This window comes from Martes martes (assembly GCF_963455335.1).
Source record: "Martes martes genome assembly, chromosome: 6".
NCBI lineage: Eukaryota > Metazoa > Chordata > Mammalia > Carnivora > Mustelidae > Martes > Martes martes.
Genome location: NC_137893.1, coordinates 41,343,059 through 41,359,808, shown reverse-complemented (window position 1 = coordinate 41,359,808; position 16,750 = coordinate 41,343,059). Strand labels below are relative to the sequence as shown.

The window sequence follows — 16,750 nt, the reverse complement described above, 5'->3', positions numbered from 1 at the left end:
AATATGAGTATTTTTGGATGAGTCCTGCACATAATTTTTAGAGAAGTAGTCTCCAACCATTCAAAACTCAGTATTTTTTAAAACGTTTTCCTATTTCTGAAAGTGAATGAACACAGTACAGGATGCAACTTAATGTCAACTTATCTATACTGTTCCACACAGTAAAAATAAAAGCTTTTTTGAGCTCAGGAGACAATGTATTTTTTGAACACTTGACCTCTAGATAAATTCTACTTTTAGGAATGTCAGAATTTTGTAATATGAACTAATATCCACTAGGAACTGGCCCAAGTTTAAACAGAAGATACAAGAGAGTCATAAGGTATCAAGTAGTTTAAGTCTGCCCTATGTAATTATACAGTTATAATTACTTTTTACATGAAAGTAAAAGTGCTTTAAAGTAAAAAATATTTTTGTAAAAGGTGTCATTAATATTACTAATGCTTCATATCCAAGTAGGATTTTCCACATTAGTTCCATTTTACCCATTTCCCTTGAAAAGTATCCTTCTGCCACAATGTAAACAAAAAAAAGGTCCATAAAATGGTGACGTATCAGACACATCATAATTTGTGGTATGGGCCCTTTAAATTGAGACCAACTCTTTATTACCCCAAAACTAGAGATTTTATTTGTTGCACATGCCCAAAGTAACTCACATTTTCTATAAGCCTTGAAGAATTTTTATTTAACATAATGAGAGGTTTAATAACACATTCAAGACTATGTAGCGCTCTTCTGCGGCTGTTCACCAGCTGTTTTTATGACGATAACTCTGAGATCTGGAATGTGATCGAAAATGAGAGTGTTTTGCTGTTTGTGCTTTAGCTTCAGAATTGGTATACCCCTTGGGAGATTTACAAGGGGATCTTGCTATGGAGTCAGAATGTCTTCCATGTGATCTTGATTTTGTTCCTGAGCTAGTCTGCTTTTGAGGTGAACTTGATTGTGATTTTCCTATTGACTTGGACCTTTTTGGTAAGGACTTGGACCTTGACCGTCCTCTAGAACCAGAATTCCTTCTTGGAGTTCTTGACTGCCTTGCTGAGGTAGACCGCCTTGGTAGTGATTTGGAGCGAGATTTAGATTGGCTATAAGAAAATCGCCTGTGTCGAGACCTGCAAACATTATGAATGTTAACAGTATATATTTCACACAAAAACATTTAATGAAAAGTTAGGAAACAGCAATTTCAGGAATTATACACTTTATATAATATTAGTTATGTTTTTCCTGGATAAACTAAAAGAAACAATTTTAATTTTATTTTGCATGCTTTTAGTTCAAACATAAGTAACAAGTTTGTAATACTTGTTATACTAGAATCTGTGGCCAAATCTGCCTTGCTAGATTTATCTTATGATATGGGTCAGTTCTGAAAAATGCCCTGCATGTTTAATCTGGGTTATACAACTCCCAAGAGGTATGAAAATCTGAAGGAAAGAAAAAAAAAATGAAGAAAAAAAGAGAGATAAAGTAATTAAAGTTTGTCAAATAATGCTTATAAAGACAAACACAAAATCTAGATGCAGGACTTCTGAATCCTGCCATGATAGAACAACGTGTATTAGACTAACCTTCCCGTGGAATACAACTATATAAAGAAGGTAAATAACATTATAAAACAACTATTTAAAGGCATTGGAGAATAACCAACCCTAGGAGAACTTGAGGGATTACAAGCCATGGCTCTTTTAACTAAGACCATTTTCCAAGTGCTGACTTGGGGGAAACTGAACCCACCAGAAAATGGCTATCTGACAAGCTGGAGAGACAAGTTAGGATTCAGATTTACCAAAATGGTTGGGACTAAAGAGGCAAAATCTCAAGGAGGGAATGGCAGACAGAAAAATCTCCTAAAATTTGCCTATAAATTCTCTTCAAGTCATTGGCCATCTTTTAAGCTTTGCAAGTACAGGATCAGACTCCAAGAAGTCAGCAAAAATAGCAGTTGGAAGATTCAGGAATTAAGCTGAAATTCTATCAGACACACAGTGCTGGGGAGAGAGGCTGGAGTTTAAGCCACCAAAAGGTCAAGGAAACTTAGAGTAACAATTCAGGTGTTCAGTTAAGAACCCACGAGGACCATATCCTACAGGTAAGGACCACACCCTAAGAGTAAGTATAAAGCTAAAATAAATCAGCCTTAACAATGCCTCAAACTAAGCCTCGACAGGATTAAGGTGATCTGCCAATACTCCACCTGCTAGAAGAAAACAACTTTCTTTGGAGGGTTTTGAAGTGTTTTAAGTTTTCATCAACAATGTCCAACACTCAATAAAGAAATTATGAGGTATGTGAAAAATAGATAAAAATTACTAAAAGCTAAGGAAATAAAAGACCAAAATAAAACCCAAAACCCAGATGCAAAGTAATATAGATACTGGCATTATTCAGACAGGAATTTTAAAAAATTACTATGACTAGTATACTCAAGGAAGTAAGAAGAAAAGACAGGCAAACAGATTTAAAAATAGAGACATCCAAGAGAATACTGGAATCTATAGAAAGAAACAAATGGGTATTTTAGAACTGAAAATACATTTCTGAAATTCAAGTCATTAGATCAATATAACAGCAACCTAGATACAGAAGAAAAAATGAACTGAACTGTAAAACAACATAAATACTGAAACACAAGGAAAGAAAAGGAATTTTAAGAAATCCATAACAGAGTGTAAGAGATAATACAGAACAGTCACATAGTCAAAAAGAAAAACTGAATGAGGCAGAAGCAATATTTAAAGAGATAATGACCTAGAATTTTCCCAAATTAGTGAAAGGTATCAACTCACAATTTCAAGACGCTCAGTAAACCCTGGAGAATAAGACATGTTACCTTTATTTAATTAATTAACTGTTTACTTTTTTACAGTCCTGTTAAAACAAGGCCTCGAAAAAGTGGCTTAGGAGCCAGTTTTCCTCTCCATGGAAGTCTCTTAGTGAAAGGTGAAAGATTTATATGATTTGAAGAGAAACCAGAATTTAAGACACAATACCTTCAAAGGAGCAACATTAAGACTGACAGCTGACTATAAATATCAAGAAACAATAGAATAATATTATTTTTAAAAGCAGGAAAAAGGGGTGCCTGCTTTGCTCAGTTAGTAGAGCATGAGACTCTTGATCTCAGCATCATGAGTTCAGGCCCTATACTGGGTGTAGAGATTATTTACATACATACACATATACATACATACATAAAAAAAAACAAACCAGAATTCTATCCCCAGCAAAAAAATCCTTCAAAAGTGAATATAAAGTGAAGACTTTTCAGATAAACAAAAGCTAAAAGAATTCACTGCCAGCAGACTTACACTGTAAGAAATACTAAAACTTCTTTAGGATGAAAGAAAATAATCTCAGATAGAAGCATGGAATTATATGAAGGAATAAAGAGCACTGGACAGTATAAATATACTGATTGAGAATATATTCTGGAATAAAAGCAGAAGCTTTTAGAAGTTATTAAATTTTGGGGCACCTGGGTGGATCAGTCGTTTAAGCATCTGACTCTTGATTTCGGCTCAGATCATGATCTCAGGGTGGTAAGATCAAGCCCCATGTCAGGCACCACAATGAGTGTGGAGCCTGTTTAAGGTTCTCTCTCTGCCTCTGCTTCTCCCCAACCTTCTCTTTCCCTCTCTTAATGAAAAAAAGAAAGAAATTATTAAATTTCATTCCTGTCATAGAAAGCCAAATGGGAAAATTGTCCCTCAGAAAAAAATCCAATGTAGGGGAAAAAAAAAGGGGATGTTACTAAAGAAGGCTGAGGGACAATTTTTCAGGAACATATATATATACACTGAAGTACGAATTCAACAAAAATGTATGGAATGGCTAACATGAGCTAGGGACTACTGCTAAGTGCTGGAGATATAAGCATGAATAAGACAAAACTCCTTGCCCCTCAAAGAGTTCATCATAATCCAGTGGACAGCAACAAACTAGTTTGTTTTTTTAATCCATATCCACTAAAAACAAAATAAGAGGCCTCTTTTTAGTCTAAGATAATACCACATATACTGTATTTACTTATCATTTTGTTAGGCTTATATGAATTCTGCTTCATTTACATACACACACACACGTAGACACAAAATCTGATCCTTACGAATATAAGGAGAGCCAGGTAAGATCTGCATTCTTTATGATACAATTTTACAAATGAAAAAACAGGTCAGGGAGGTTAAGCAATGATGTTATAATGAGTCTAAAGTAAAAGAGTATTGTCTTACAAGATGGGGTTCATTCTATTCCTGATGTTCCATGATGACTCGGGACAATAAACATTTTTTCTTTTTCCCCAGGTAAGCATACTACTCACAGAAAAAGAACATTAGTGTAAATGCTGATCATTCTTTTTTTTTTTTTTTAAAGTAAACTCTATATCTAACATGGGGCTAGAACTCATGACCCCAAGATCAAGAATGGCAGGTTCCACCAACTGAGCCAGCCAGGAACCCCAGTGCTAACCTTTAGGAATAGAATTTACTTTTTTTTTTTTTTAAGATTTTATTTATTGGGGCACCTGGGTGGCTCAGTGGGTTAAGCGTCTGCCTTCGGCTCAGGTCATGATCTCAGGGTCCTGGGATCGAATGCCGCATCAGGCTTTCTGCTCAGCAGGGAGCCTACTTTCCTCTCTCTCTCTCTCTGCCTGCCTCTCTGCCTATTTGTGATCTCTGTCTGTCAAATAAAATCTAAAAAAAAAAAAAGATTTTATTTATTTATTAGAGAGAGAGTAAAAGAGAGAGAGCACAAGGAGGAGGAGGAGGAAAGAAGCAGACTCCCCACTGAGCAGGGAGCCTGATGCAGGGTTCAATCCCAGGAGCCTGGTATCATGACCTGAGCTGAAGGCAGACACTTAACCAACTGAGCCACCCAGATGCTGCAAGGACAGAATTTACCTTTAAAGTCTACATTAAAACTCCAGATAAATATTAAATTGTTTAAGACTTTAGGCATGCTAATACAATTTCAGTTATTTAAATAGCTTTACCAAGTATTTAATTTCCATTGTGATTTACTATTATTCTAACAGAAACAAACTCTTGGCTAACAAAATAGACAACGTGCAAATATCTTTTTCAAAAAACCTATTATTTTCATGTCTTCTTATAATAATACCATATTTTGAATTTATTTTTGAAAATAACTTATCTTTTACAAATATATTGATTTACATTAATTTTAGTTTCAACCTTTCACAAGTGATTCATTCTATTTCTTATGAGTTTTTATTCACCAGAACTTAAGATTTTTAATTACAGATTTCAGTTAGGAAAATTTTATTTATTTAAAATTCCTTGGGGCACCTGGGTGGCTCAGTCCATTAAACGTCTGCCTTCAGCTCAGTTATTATTTAAACAATAACTGAAATTGATCATAGGGTCCTGGGATCAAGACCTGAGTGGGACTCCTTGCTCAGCAGGGAGCCTGCTTCTCCCTCTCCTTCGGTCTGCTGCCCCCCTGCTTGTGCCCTCTCTCTCACTACCTGTGTCAAATAAATAAATAAAATCTTTAAAAATAAAATAAAATTCCTCATTTTATTTGTCAAGTACACATTTTAAGATTTGGTTTTCTTCTTCAGTACATATTATTTTTCTATTAAAAAGGTCTAAGTTAAATCTGCCATGAAATAAAAACACTGGAAGTTATCCAATAAACCCAAGTTAAATAACAATACATTCCAAATAGAGAACAGCACATCTTTTTTTTTTTTTTCCTAAAGAGGTGGGGGGGACGGGGCGTGAAGAGGGAGAGAGAGAATCAAGCTCCACACTAAGCATGGAGCTGGATGCATGGAGCTGGATGCAGGGCTCGATCTCACAACCCTGAGATCATGACCTGAGTCAAAATCAAGAGAGACATTTAACCAAGTCACCCAGGCACCCTAAGAGCATATTTTTCTTAAAAAAGTTGATCTTTATGTATATTAAATAAAATTATTCTTGTGGCCTGTTTCTGAAAACTCTTTAAAATATCTTCCAGGGAAAGTAGAAAATTAAGTTTTTCAATCCTCTTATATTTGTACTTACTCTTTAAGGCTATCAGACCGTCTCCTATTTCTTCCCCATGAAGAACTTCTACTTCGAGTTCTCCTTTGGCTGGGGCTTCTTGATCTCCTATGATCACTTGGAGAACAAGGGTGACGTTCTTTTGATTTCATCTGGCCTGGTGCTAGAATATGAAATAATTTATTACCTGAAAACCTCAGTAATAGCTACTTTAACAGTATTATTTTCCGAAAGAATTTGAAATAAGAAAAATCTGTCGTAACTAAAACTCATTCTGCTGAATAAATAAGATCTAATGTTTAGTTGAACTTACTTTTTCGATCACCTTGTGCAAACTGTATTTCAATTTGACGGCCACATACCCATTTTCTATTGAGGTTATAAAGAGCATCTTCAGCATCGCGAACATCTTCAAATATGACTAGCTGTTAAGGATACTTTGAACGTCAGATATCAAGTAAAAATGTTATTTTTAAAGAATTATTTACATGTGACATGAAATTAATAGGAAAAACAACTCTAACTATTAAACTTACATCTCTAATATATATATGTATACATATATAGTCAGAAAGAATTTCACCTTTATTATGAAAACAAATGCCCCCTTATGATTTATAAGAATCTATCTAAAAGTAAGAACAGAAACAAACACTTAACTATACTTTTAATGTACACATTAATGTAGTTGTAGTATGCAAGTATAATGTGAAACAGGTTATGAGAAAAAAGTAAGTCCAACCCTGGCTAGTATTAAAAAATAAACTGTATAGGACTCACTCCCTTCTTTCAGGTTTTTCACTGAAAAAATCAGCATGCAAAAGCCTTTATTCTAAAATTACAATTACTCTTTCACTAAAAGGTATTTTAATTATGACACTTAGGAGAAATTACTTATTACAAACAAAACTGCACAAACACATGTAACCTAAAACATTATACCTTTAAAAATGATATTTACTTTTGAACCTACTACTTTAAAATAATTTTATGTTCTTATTACTTGGGATATAATTATAAAAGAAACACAAAAGCAATCTGTGAACATCTGGAATTACATATACTGGTTTGTAATATCCCACTGAACTTCCTTATCTACATAAATTGTATATTAAACCTAACTAAAATGGAAATAAACTGTATAAAATGACTAAATAGCTGTCTTTCAGGAGGTTGTTCACTGTTTAATTTTTTTTTTTTTAAATAGAAAACAGAAAAAGCTCAAGAAATGCAATACAAAATGAGACTTTGGCAATTACCTCAATGTCACTTGATCTTGAACCTTGACCTTTACTCTTTAAGGCTTGCAAGATGGACTTTATAAGAGACGAAGAACCAACAAAATCAGACTTGGCTTTGACTCTGGAACTCTGAATAAATGTAGGAAAGCCGAAGTCTCAACCTGGTGTTGGCTTTGTCTTTTGCTTGATAAAGACTTCCCCTCTTCCAGGTCTTTATATCTGTGTCCACCCTCCCTCTTTACTCCTTGATGCTTGAACTTTAGGTGCCTTTTTTCTCGCCTGCTCGGTTTATGCTTGGATTCTAGCTAACAGGTTGGTTCAAACTGGGGGGCGCTTGCCAGCTACTGTGGACTGCTTTAGATTTTCTGAGATAAAGAAATAAACACATTTAATTAGGCAATATTAATCTCATACAACATATGCTCCTGAATACACATGCATATTTGCACACGTATACAGTATATTCACATGCATACAGTAAAACAAAGGATATTGAACATAAGCAAATCCTCTTGGGCGGCGGGTGTAGAAGTCAAGTGGAATGTAAACGTCTACTATAGGGCCATATCGACCAAACTCACGGCGCAAGTCCTCAGGCCTGAAGTGTTTTAGAAATAAGGCAAAGAAATATGAATATCTGGATTAAAATATTTTGCCTATGGAAATCCAGTTGAAACCTTCAAAGTATATTATCTAAACTAGTATTTTCTAAAATTGTCGTAGGAATCACCCAGGGTTTAGAAAGGAAGAAAAAAGAAAACAAATCCTCAGGCCTCATTTTTGGAGGTTCTGATTTAAAAGATCTAGGTTAGGGGCTGGAAATCTGTATTTTTATAAGCACTCCAGGTGGCTGTTAAGTTTAATCAGATTGGGGAAACAATGACCCAGGAAAGTTATTATCCATCTTTGAAAATTATTTCTATTATAACATACTTCAGCTGTCAATACAAAGAGGTCTATTAACCCTATTTCATTAAGGACACATTCATTTACCTCACTATAATTCCATGTTTATGTTAATTTTGTTTTCAGATCATAAGAATTAGATTCTAAAGACGTTCTAAAATTATTTTTCAAGCTTTAAAGAAAAATGGATGTTTTACTTTTAAACATAAAGCAAAATAACTACGGTATTCTTAAATTTGACAAATGTTTTTAAACCTGCTATATGTCATAGGTAGTAAAGAGGGGACACCAAAGGATTATTTAGCATATTTGTCTTCATGGAGCAACAATCTAACTCAAGAGACAAAATACTTAGCTACTATAGCTGAGAATTGTAGTGCATTTATAATGGAGCCACTGTTCACCATAAGACTTGTTAATTTTTACAACCACCCTATGGTTGTTTACAGATGAGGGCACAGACAGATGAATCCACCTCAGGTTACCAAGCCAGCAAATGACAGAACTAGAATCAAACTTCCACAACCTGACACTAGTCTGTGTTAACCACTACACCCTACTGCCTCATGAAGATCTTAGAGGTTCAACACCAAGTTATGAGCACAAAACATGGCTTAGAAAAAGAGAACTTCAAAACATATTGTACAGAAAGGAGACTCAAAGATGACTGCAAAGCTGCTAACTTGGACAAATGGAAGAAAGATGGTGTCAGTGACAAAAATTAGACAACTGGTAAAGAGAGTTGAAGAGGGAGGAGGGAGGCAAAAGAACTGCCGGATTTGAGGTGATGGTAGAACATCCGTAACAGTTCTATAGACGGGGCACCTGGCTGGCTCGGCAGGCGGAGCATGTGACTCTTGATCTCTGGGTTCTAAGTTCAAACCCTATGTTGGGTATAGAGATTACTTAAATAATAAAATAAAATAATATCTTTAAAAAAAAAGGGTCCTGGGAACAAGCAAAAATTATGATTATACAAATTAATTTTATTTTCTTCTCCAGACTAGAAGTCAGTGATTAAAGCTAGAGATGCGAGAGAAATGCCTGGATGGCTCAATCAGTTAAGCATTTGCCTTCGGCTCAGGTCATGATCCCAGGGTCCTGGGATCAAGTCTCACATCAGGCTTCTTGCTCAGCAGGGAGCCTGCTTCTCCATCTGCCTGCTGCCCCCCTGCTTGTATACTGACAAATAATCTTTAAAAAAAATTAAGCTAGAGATGTAAATTCAACTATGATTAAATGTCCACTATATACCAGGCAGTGCAATTGACGAAACATACTTTATTTTTATTATTTAGTATTTTTATTCATTTAATACTTACTATAAAACATTTAATTGTCTGTGTTCTCTGAAACTATTGTCTTTAAAGGGTAGTGACAATGTCTTTTTCTTTCATTTAATCATCCAACAAGTACTTTTTGAGCATCTACTATGGGCAAACTCTAGGGATGTGATGGAAAACAAGGAAAACGATTCCTGCTACCCCTGAACATGGACTAGAGAGTAATGATTCTCAACCATTCCTGAACATCGGAATCATCTGTAAAGGAAATGTTACAGAAACAGGTATTCCAGCCTGATGCATTAACAACCTTGGACCCAATTAGTGCTTTCCAAAGTGGGCCCCAGTTAGGTTTAATTTTTTTAAGGGTTTCACAGGCAATTCTGAGAATCAGTGTTTAGGATCACTTTTAAAATGGGTGTCTTCGGGGCACCTGGGTGGCTCAGTGGGTTAAAGCCTCTGCCTTCAGCTCGGGTCATGGTCTCAGAGTCCTGGGATCAAGCCCCGCATCGGGCTCTCTGCTTGGCGGGGAGCCTGCTTCCCCCTCCCACTCTGCCTGCCTCTCTGCCTACTTGTGATCTCTCCCTCTGTCAAATAAATAAATAAAATCTTTAAAAAAGAAAAAAAATGGGTGTCTTCACCAGTGTACTAGTTGTTTGGCACAAAGCAGGCACTCAAAATACTGAGTCACCATTTGATATTACTGCTACCTATTTAACAGTCAAGGAGACTGAGAATAAAAGCAATTACTTTGCACATTGGCACACAGAGCCAACAGCAAAGCTAGAATACAAATGAGTATTTTCTGAGACAATCAATCCCATCAACCAAATGTGAGTGGCTGATAGGAAAAGGATCCTAGACAGTATAAAAGGAGGTTGGAGTAAAGTGTGTCGTGGAGGCTTAGAATCCCGGAAGCCAAGGGTGACAGGAGTCTGAAGAAGTCAAACTTCTCAGAAGAGCTGGCTCCCATTCACTGTCACCACTTCTACACCTGTTAGCTATTGTTTAGTCCTAATTTTTGTATTTTCGGTGTCATTAATTTTGACATTCAGAAAATAGAGCATAAAACAAACACCTATGTATCCACCAACAGCATTTACTATATCTCAATACTTGTCATCGTTTTCAGTAATTGTTTTTTGGAAATGAGATGTTTACATTTACATTCTTCTACCTGAGAAACAATCATCAGTATTCATCATTCCTCTGCATAACTTTTTATTTTTTTTTAAGATTTTACTTTTTAAGTAATGTCTATACACAATATGGAGCTTGAACTCACAACCCAAAGATCAAGTGTCACAGGCTCTACTGACTGAGCTAGCCAGGCACCCCTCCATAATTCTGTGTTATTACTGCAAACGAATATATGCGTAATTAAGTGTTCTTATATATATCAAATTTTATATAAATAGTACCAGACAATTTGTATAATTTTGCTCCTTGCCTTCTCCTCCTTGAGATTTCTCTATGTAGTTCTGGTTCACTCAATTTAACTCTGTATTGGTATTATTAATAAACCACAATTTACTAATCCATCTTTCTGTGGATAAATATTGAAGATGCTGCCTTTTTTTAAAATTGCAAACTGTGCTGCAGCATACAATTATCATACATGTGCTCCGGGGAGCTCTATGAGATCCCTGGGATGTAACACTCTGCAGTTGGTGAGTTGGAGAGTATGCTTATCTTCAGCTTCACAACACATTCTCCAAAGTGACCAGATCAATTTACACTCAACACTTGCCTAAGAATTTCTACTGCTCCACTTCCTTATTAACATTTTAAATTGTCATCCTGATGGATCGTTGATGTTTTAATTTTAATTCACCTAACAACCAGTTAGATACAACATCTTTTCATGTGTATGGACCATAATTTCCTGTTAATACCTACCAGCAGAATTTCTGGGTTAAAAAGGATGTGTATATATGTAATTTTTTTGAAACTGCCAAACAGTTCTGCAAAGTGGTTGTACCACTTTATACTCCCACCAACAATATATGGGTTTCAGTTGTGCCAATCTTTGTGAGCACTTGGTTTGTCAGGTTAGTTTTTTGTTTTTTAATTTTAGCCATTCAGGTGGGTATTAAGTAGAATCTCACTGCGGTTTTAATTTGCACTTCCCAAAGTACAAATGATGTTGAGCACTTTTTCATGTGTTACTTTTCCTTGTGAAGTGTCTGTTGGGAGGTTTTTGCCCATTTTTTTTAAGATTTTATTTATTTATTTCATGGGGCAGGGAGCATAAGAAAGGGGAGCAGCAGAGAGAAAGGGAGAAGTGATCTTTTTCTAGATTCCTTTGTATATCAACATATTTTAGAATTAACTTGCCAATTTCTATTTTTTTATTTGTTTTGTTCTTTCAAAGTTTATTTTTTTTAGTAATCTATATACCCAATGTGTGACTCGAACTTGGGGCCCCAAGATCAAGAGTCGCACACTCTTCTGAGCCAGCCAGGCAACCCTAGTTTCTATTTTTTAAACATCCTTTAATCAGGAATGCCTTGAATCTACAATATAATCAACTTGGGAGGAAACTGGTAACTTAGTATTTTGTCTTCCATTCTAAGAACATGGTATATCTACCAATTTATGTTTTCTTTAATTTCTCTTGGCACTGTATTGTGGTTTTTAATGCAAAGGTTTTTATTATGTATTTTTTGTTGTTGTTCTTAAACTTATTCCCAAGTCTGTTTTTTTGATACTAAGGCAAATGAAACTGTTTAAAAAATTTTATTTTCAATTGTTTGCTGCTAATATATAGCACAGATTTTTCATAAGTTCATCTTGTATCTTAAACTTACTAAAACTCATTATTTACTATAGTTTTATGTCAACACATTGCCTAAGAATAAGGCAAATTTTGTTTCTAGCTTTATAACTTTTATGTCTTTTATTTTTCTTGCCTTGTTACACTGGTTAGGACCTGCAACAAAATGATGAATTGAGGTTGTATGAGTGGGCATCATTGGCTTATTATTGTTATTATTTTTTTAATTTATTTACTTGACAGAGAGAGAGAGATCACAAGCAGGCAGAGAGGGAGGCAGAGAGAGAGGGGGAAGCAGGCTCCCTGCTGAGCAGAGAGCCCAATGAGGGGCTCGATCCCAGGACCCTGAGATCATGACCTGAGCCAAAGGCAAAGGCTTAACCCACTGAGCCACCCAGGCATCCTGGCTCAAGATTTATTTTAGAGAGAAAAAGAGAGTGAACGGGATGGCAGCAGAGGGAGAGAATCTCAATCAACTCCACATGGAGCTCAGAGCCCAACCTGGGGCTCAATCTCATGATTGAGCTGAAATCAAGAGTCGGATGCTAAGAGTTGGACGCTTAACCGACTAAGCCACCTAGGCACCCCTGGCTTGTTCTGATCTTAGGGGGAAAGCATTCAGTTCATACCATTAAGTATCTTGTTAACTACAGGCTTTTCATACATGCCATTTATTGGGCTGGGGAAGTTCCCTTCTATTTGTAATTTGCTGACACTTTTTTTCATGAATCTTGCTGAATTCTGTTTAATGCTTTTTCTATACCACCATCAAAATCAATATAGCCTTATATACACTGTAAGCAAAAAACGCTACTATGTCCAAAAGAGGGTACCTGATAGTGGCTCCCCAACCTGACATGATATTATGCATCAAAACGGGAATGTTATATTTGGGATTTGGACATTACTTTGTTCCATTAGAAAACTATATCTGAAAATTTTTAAAAATTGCTCTTCTACATGGTAAAAGAACAAAGATATTAAGTTTTCTTCCTGATCCAGATCTTGCTTCACCAGTGAGAAGAAAAATAATACAAATTATAATATCATAAAAATACATTTTTTTAAAGATTGTATTTATTTTTTAACATAATCTCTACAACCAACACTGGGCTCAAACCTACAACCCGAGATCAAGAGTTGCACACTCCACTGACTGAACCAGCCAGGTGTCCCTTTAAAAATTTTTAAATCCTTCTTTGGTTCTTGCACTCAATTTCATTCCTAACAAATTTTATGCTAAAGCCATAGTTATCTTTTAATGTCTTGTGCTTTATGGCATATATTATAATGGCTACAACAAAGAGACATTTTAAATAAAATTTGGCTTTGTTATAAAACTAATAGAATTTGAAAAGAGGAAAAAGAAAACCACTCAAATGGATTTCTTTCCAGGCTCATTTTCTATACTTTTTCCTTTTTTCATTTATTAATATCATTGAAATCACATCATATAGATAATTTTATGCCATTTGTTTTAACATTTATCCCAACGGTTTTCTTTATAAGCATACTAAATATTAAAGCTAATTTAAGGGCACCTGGGTGGCTCAGTGGGTTAAAGTCTCTGCCTTCAGCTCAGGTCATGATCCCAGGGTCCAGGGATCAAGCCCCGAATCGGGCTCTCTGCTCAGCAGGGAATCTGCTTCCTCCTCTCTCTCTCTCTCTCTCTGCCTGCCTTTCTGCCTACTTGTGATCTCGGTCTGTCAAATAAATAAATAAAATCTTTAAAAAAAAAAATCTAAAGCTAATTTAAAATGTGTCTAGTTGCCATATTGCTAGTTAACTTATACTGCATGCCACTTCACACAAAAAAAGCTTTTATTTTTAAAGATTTTATTTATTTATTTGACAAAGAGAGCACGCGCATGTGCAGGCAGAAGAGAGCACAAACAGGGGTAGCTGAAAGCAGAGGGACAAAGAGGCTCCCAGCTGAGCAGAGAGCCCAACTTTGGGACTTGATCCCAGGAACCCAGATCATGACCTGAGCCTAAGGCAGACATTTAACCAACTAAGCCACCCAGGTGCCCCCCAAAAAGCTTTTAATATAGGTTACATGTAATGATTCCACCTTCACAAAAGTACTCAGTAGCTGTGCAATTTTAGGTAAGATACTTAATTTCTAGGGGCACCTGGGTGGCTCAGTTCAGTTAAGCGGCTGCCTTCAGTTCAGGTCATGATCCCAGGGATGTGAGATGGAGTCCTGAATTGGGCCCCCCGCTCAGCAGGGAGAGTGCTTGTCCCTTACCTCCCAGCTCATGCTCTATCTCTGTTGCTATCTCTCAAATAAAGAAAATAAAATCTTAAAGAAAAAAAAAAAAGAATTTCTCTAAGCCTATTTCTAAGCTGTAAAATGGGATTAATGAAGAATATACATAATAGGGTTACTGTGAAAATTTAATAAGATAATATATGCAAAGTGTTTAGTACAGTCCTTAGCACATGGTGAATACTCAACAAATGTTAGCGATTACTATTCCATTAATACAAACCTCCTAGATGATTGCCCCCAGTGGCAGTGCTAAAAAGTGGTGAAAAAATTGTAAAAGGAAATCAACAGATTTCAGTATTCAGTCTTGATTACTCATGGTGGATTATCTAGATCAGAGATCATGTGTCACCTGCTGATGTGTTTTATTTGGCCAGCACAACCTTTAAAAAAATTTTAAGGTGTGCTGATGAAACACAAAACTCTAATATTTTACAGATTTTAAATCTACAAAAATGGGAATTTCATGATTCAACTTAATAAATGCCACCATTTTGAAACAGAGTTTACACACACAGTTTTCTGACTTCTTCAGAAAATTAGGGTGATATGGCAATAAGTCCAAATGTCTACATAGTAATTAGCCGGAGCTAGTAGTACCAGCTGCCGTCCCCTTTAGATGGCACCTGTTTCTTTCTATTTGCTACAGTCCACACCATTCTATTTTACCTTATAACCTGACAACTTCACTCATTCATATTACCCTGGCTGGTTGGCCATTAGAATTGGAAACCTTTTTTTTTTTTTTTTTTTTGTAGACACACTGGAGAGGTTTGATGCTTATTTAGCATTCAAGTGGTCTGTTCAACTGTGGGAATTTTTTTTTTTCACCCTGCCCAAATTATAAATTTCGCTTGTTTTCTATGTAATGTATTGATGAACAGGTTTGAGAAGAGAAATATAAACACAGGCATCTTTTAGATGTTAATTAAGGTATATTAACTCACAATCTATAGCTGTGATGTACATAATAGCAGGGATCAAATAAAAAAATATTTAACATTACTCCTCTAAGGTAAATTATGATTACTCCATACAGCTCTGGAGTCAAGGGCTCCAATATATTTGGAGCCATGAAGCCCCAGGTAAATCATTAAAAGTCTGAGCTTCAGCTTTTCCTTATGCACAATAAAGATAATACTGCACACCTAAAAAGGTTGAGCAGGGAGTAAATTAAGTAAACCCAGTGAAATGGAAACGTCTCTTAATGCCCCTATCCCACTCTCCGTCATTCCCTCTGGCGTCTATTAAGGGAGAAAGTGCTTTATAAAGCAGTCATTCCTTAATATTTGTTTAAGCACTATGTAGACAAAAATTCTCAAGGCGGGGAGGAGAATGTGTGGACTGAGAGCATCACACTGGACCAGGGAAGTCTATCCAAACCGGCATCATGGGTGTTCATACTGCACTCTGAACTTTACAGGAAAACATTTAAATCTCATTCACTGAAACCATCCTTTGTATTGTGTAACAAATAAAATTTCATCGGCATCCCCTGTAATTAGACCAGACTGAGGGAACCGAAATTGTAAGGCCCAAGGTACGCATTATTTTATACCTTCCGACCATCCCCAATTCTTCATCTAGGACGCAGGACGCGCAGCTTTACCGGGGCAAGACGACAAAGGGGCCAAGCGAAAACACTACCGGCCAGGGGCAGGGAGGGACCTTGGCTACCGGGAGAGCAGCAGCCTGCGCGCCGCCGGTGCTAGAGCAGGGGATGGGCACCGATTCCCCGGGCGCAGGGCCCTGCCGCGGGAGTGCGCTGCGCCCGTGCGGAACGCGGGCGGGGAGGGCGGAGGAGTCAGTCCCGCCCCCGCTCCGAGTAGCCCGAGGGCTCGCACCGCCCCCGGGAAGGGCGCCTCCGCGGAAGGCACCGGCCAGGGCGGCGGGGAGGTGCCGGGCCGCGAGCCGGCTCCGGGACGCTGCCGTTACCCCCGCCCCTCCCCCGCGTGCCAACCTGCGGCGGCCGCCGCCGCTCACCTGGTGGCGTCCGCGACGTTCCTGACGAACAGGGAGGTGTTGGGGGGCCTCGTGTAGCGCGACATGACGGCTTCCTCCGTTGCCTCCGGGCCTGCCCCGGCCGCCGGGCTCGCTCCGTTTCTCGCTGCCGCCACAGCAGTTCAGCCGGCCCCCGGCGCGACCCCCTCCCCTCGGCCTCGGCCCCGCGAGCGCGCAGCCGCAGAGGCGGGCGCGGGGGCGGGGGCGGGGGTGGAGGGGCGCTGCGCCGCGCGAGCCCGTCCGTGCGGACCGCGTGG

At 37.6% G+C, this 16,750-nt stretch overlaps 1 protein-coding gene across 2 annotated transcripts; it reads right to left on the bottom strand.

Annotated features, from left to right (window-relative positions):
- Nucleotides 1–748: 748 nt before the first annotated feature.
- SRSF12 (serine and arginine rich splicing factor 12) lies at nucleotides 749–16,540 on the bottom strand (the record flags this gene model as incomplete). Of its 2 annotated transcripts, XM_080806036.1 has the most annotated exons (5): nucleotides 749–1,118; nucleotides 6,039–6,180; nucleotides 6,331–6,439; nucleotides 7,757–7,856; nucleotides 16,476–16,540. In XM_080806036.1, 5 exons carry the CDS (start codon nucleotides 16,538–16,540, stop codon nucleotides 749–751), a joined length of 786 nt encoding a protein of 261 aa, XP_080662162.1. The 2 variants fall into 2 exon arrangements, with proteins under 2 accessions (XP_080662162.1, XP_080662163.1); XM_080806037.1 differs by lacking the exons at nucleotides 6,331–6,439; nucleotides 7,757–7,856 and having other exon boundaries at nucleotides 16,476–16,527.
- Between the last annotated feature and the right edge of the window lie 210 nt (nucleotides 16,541–16,750).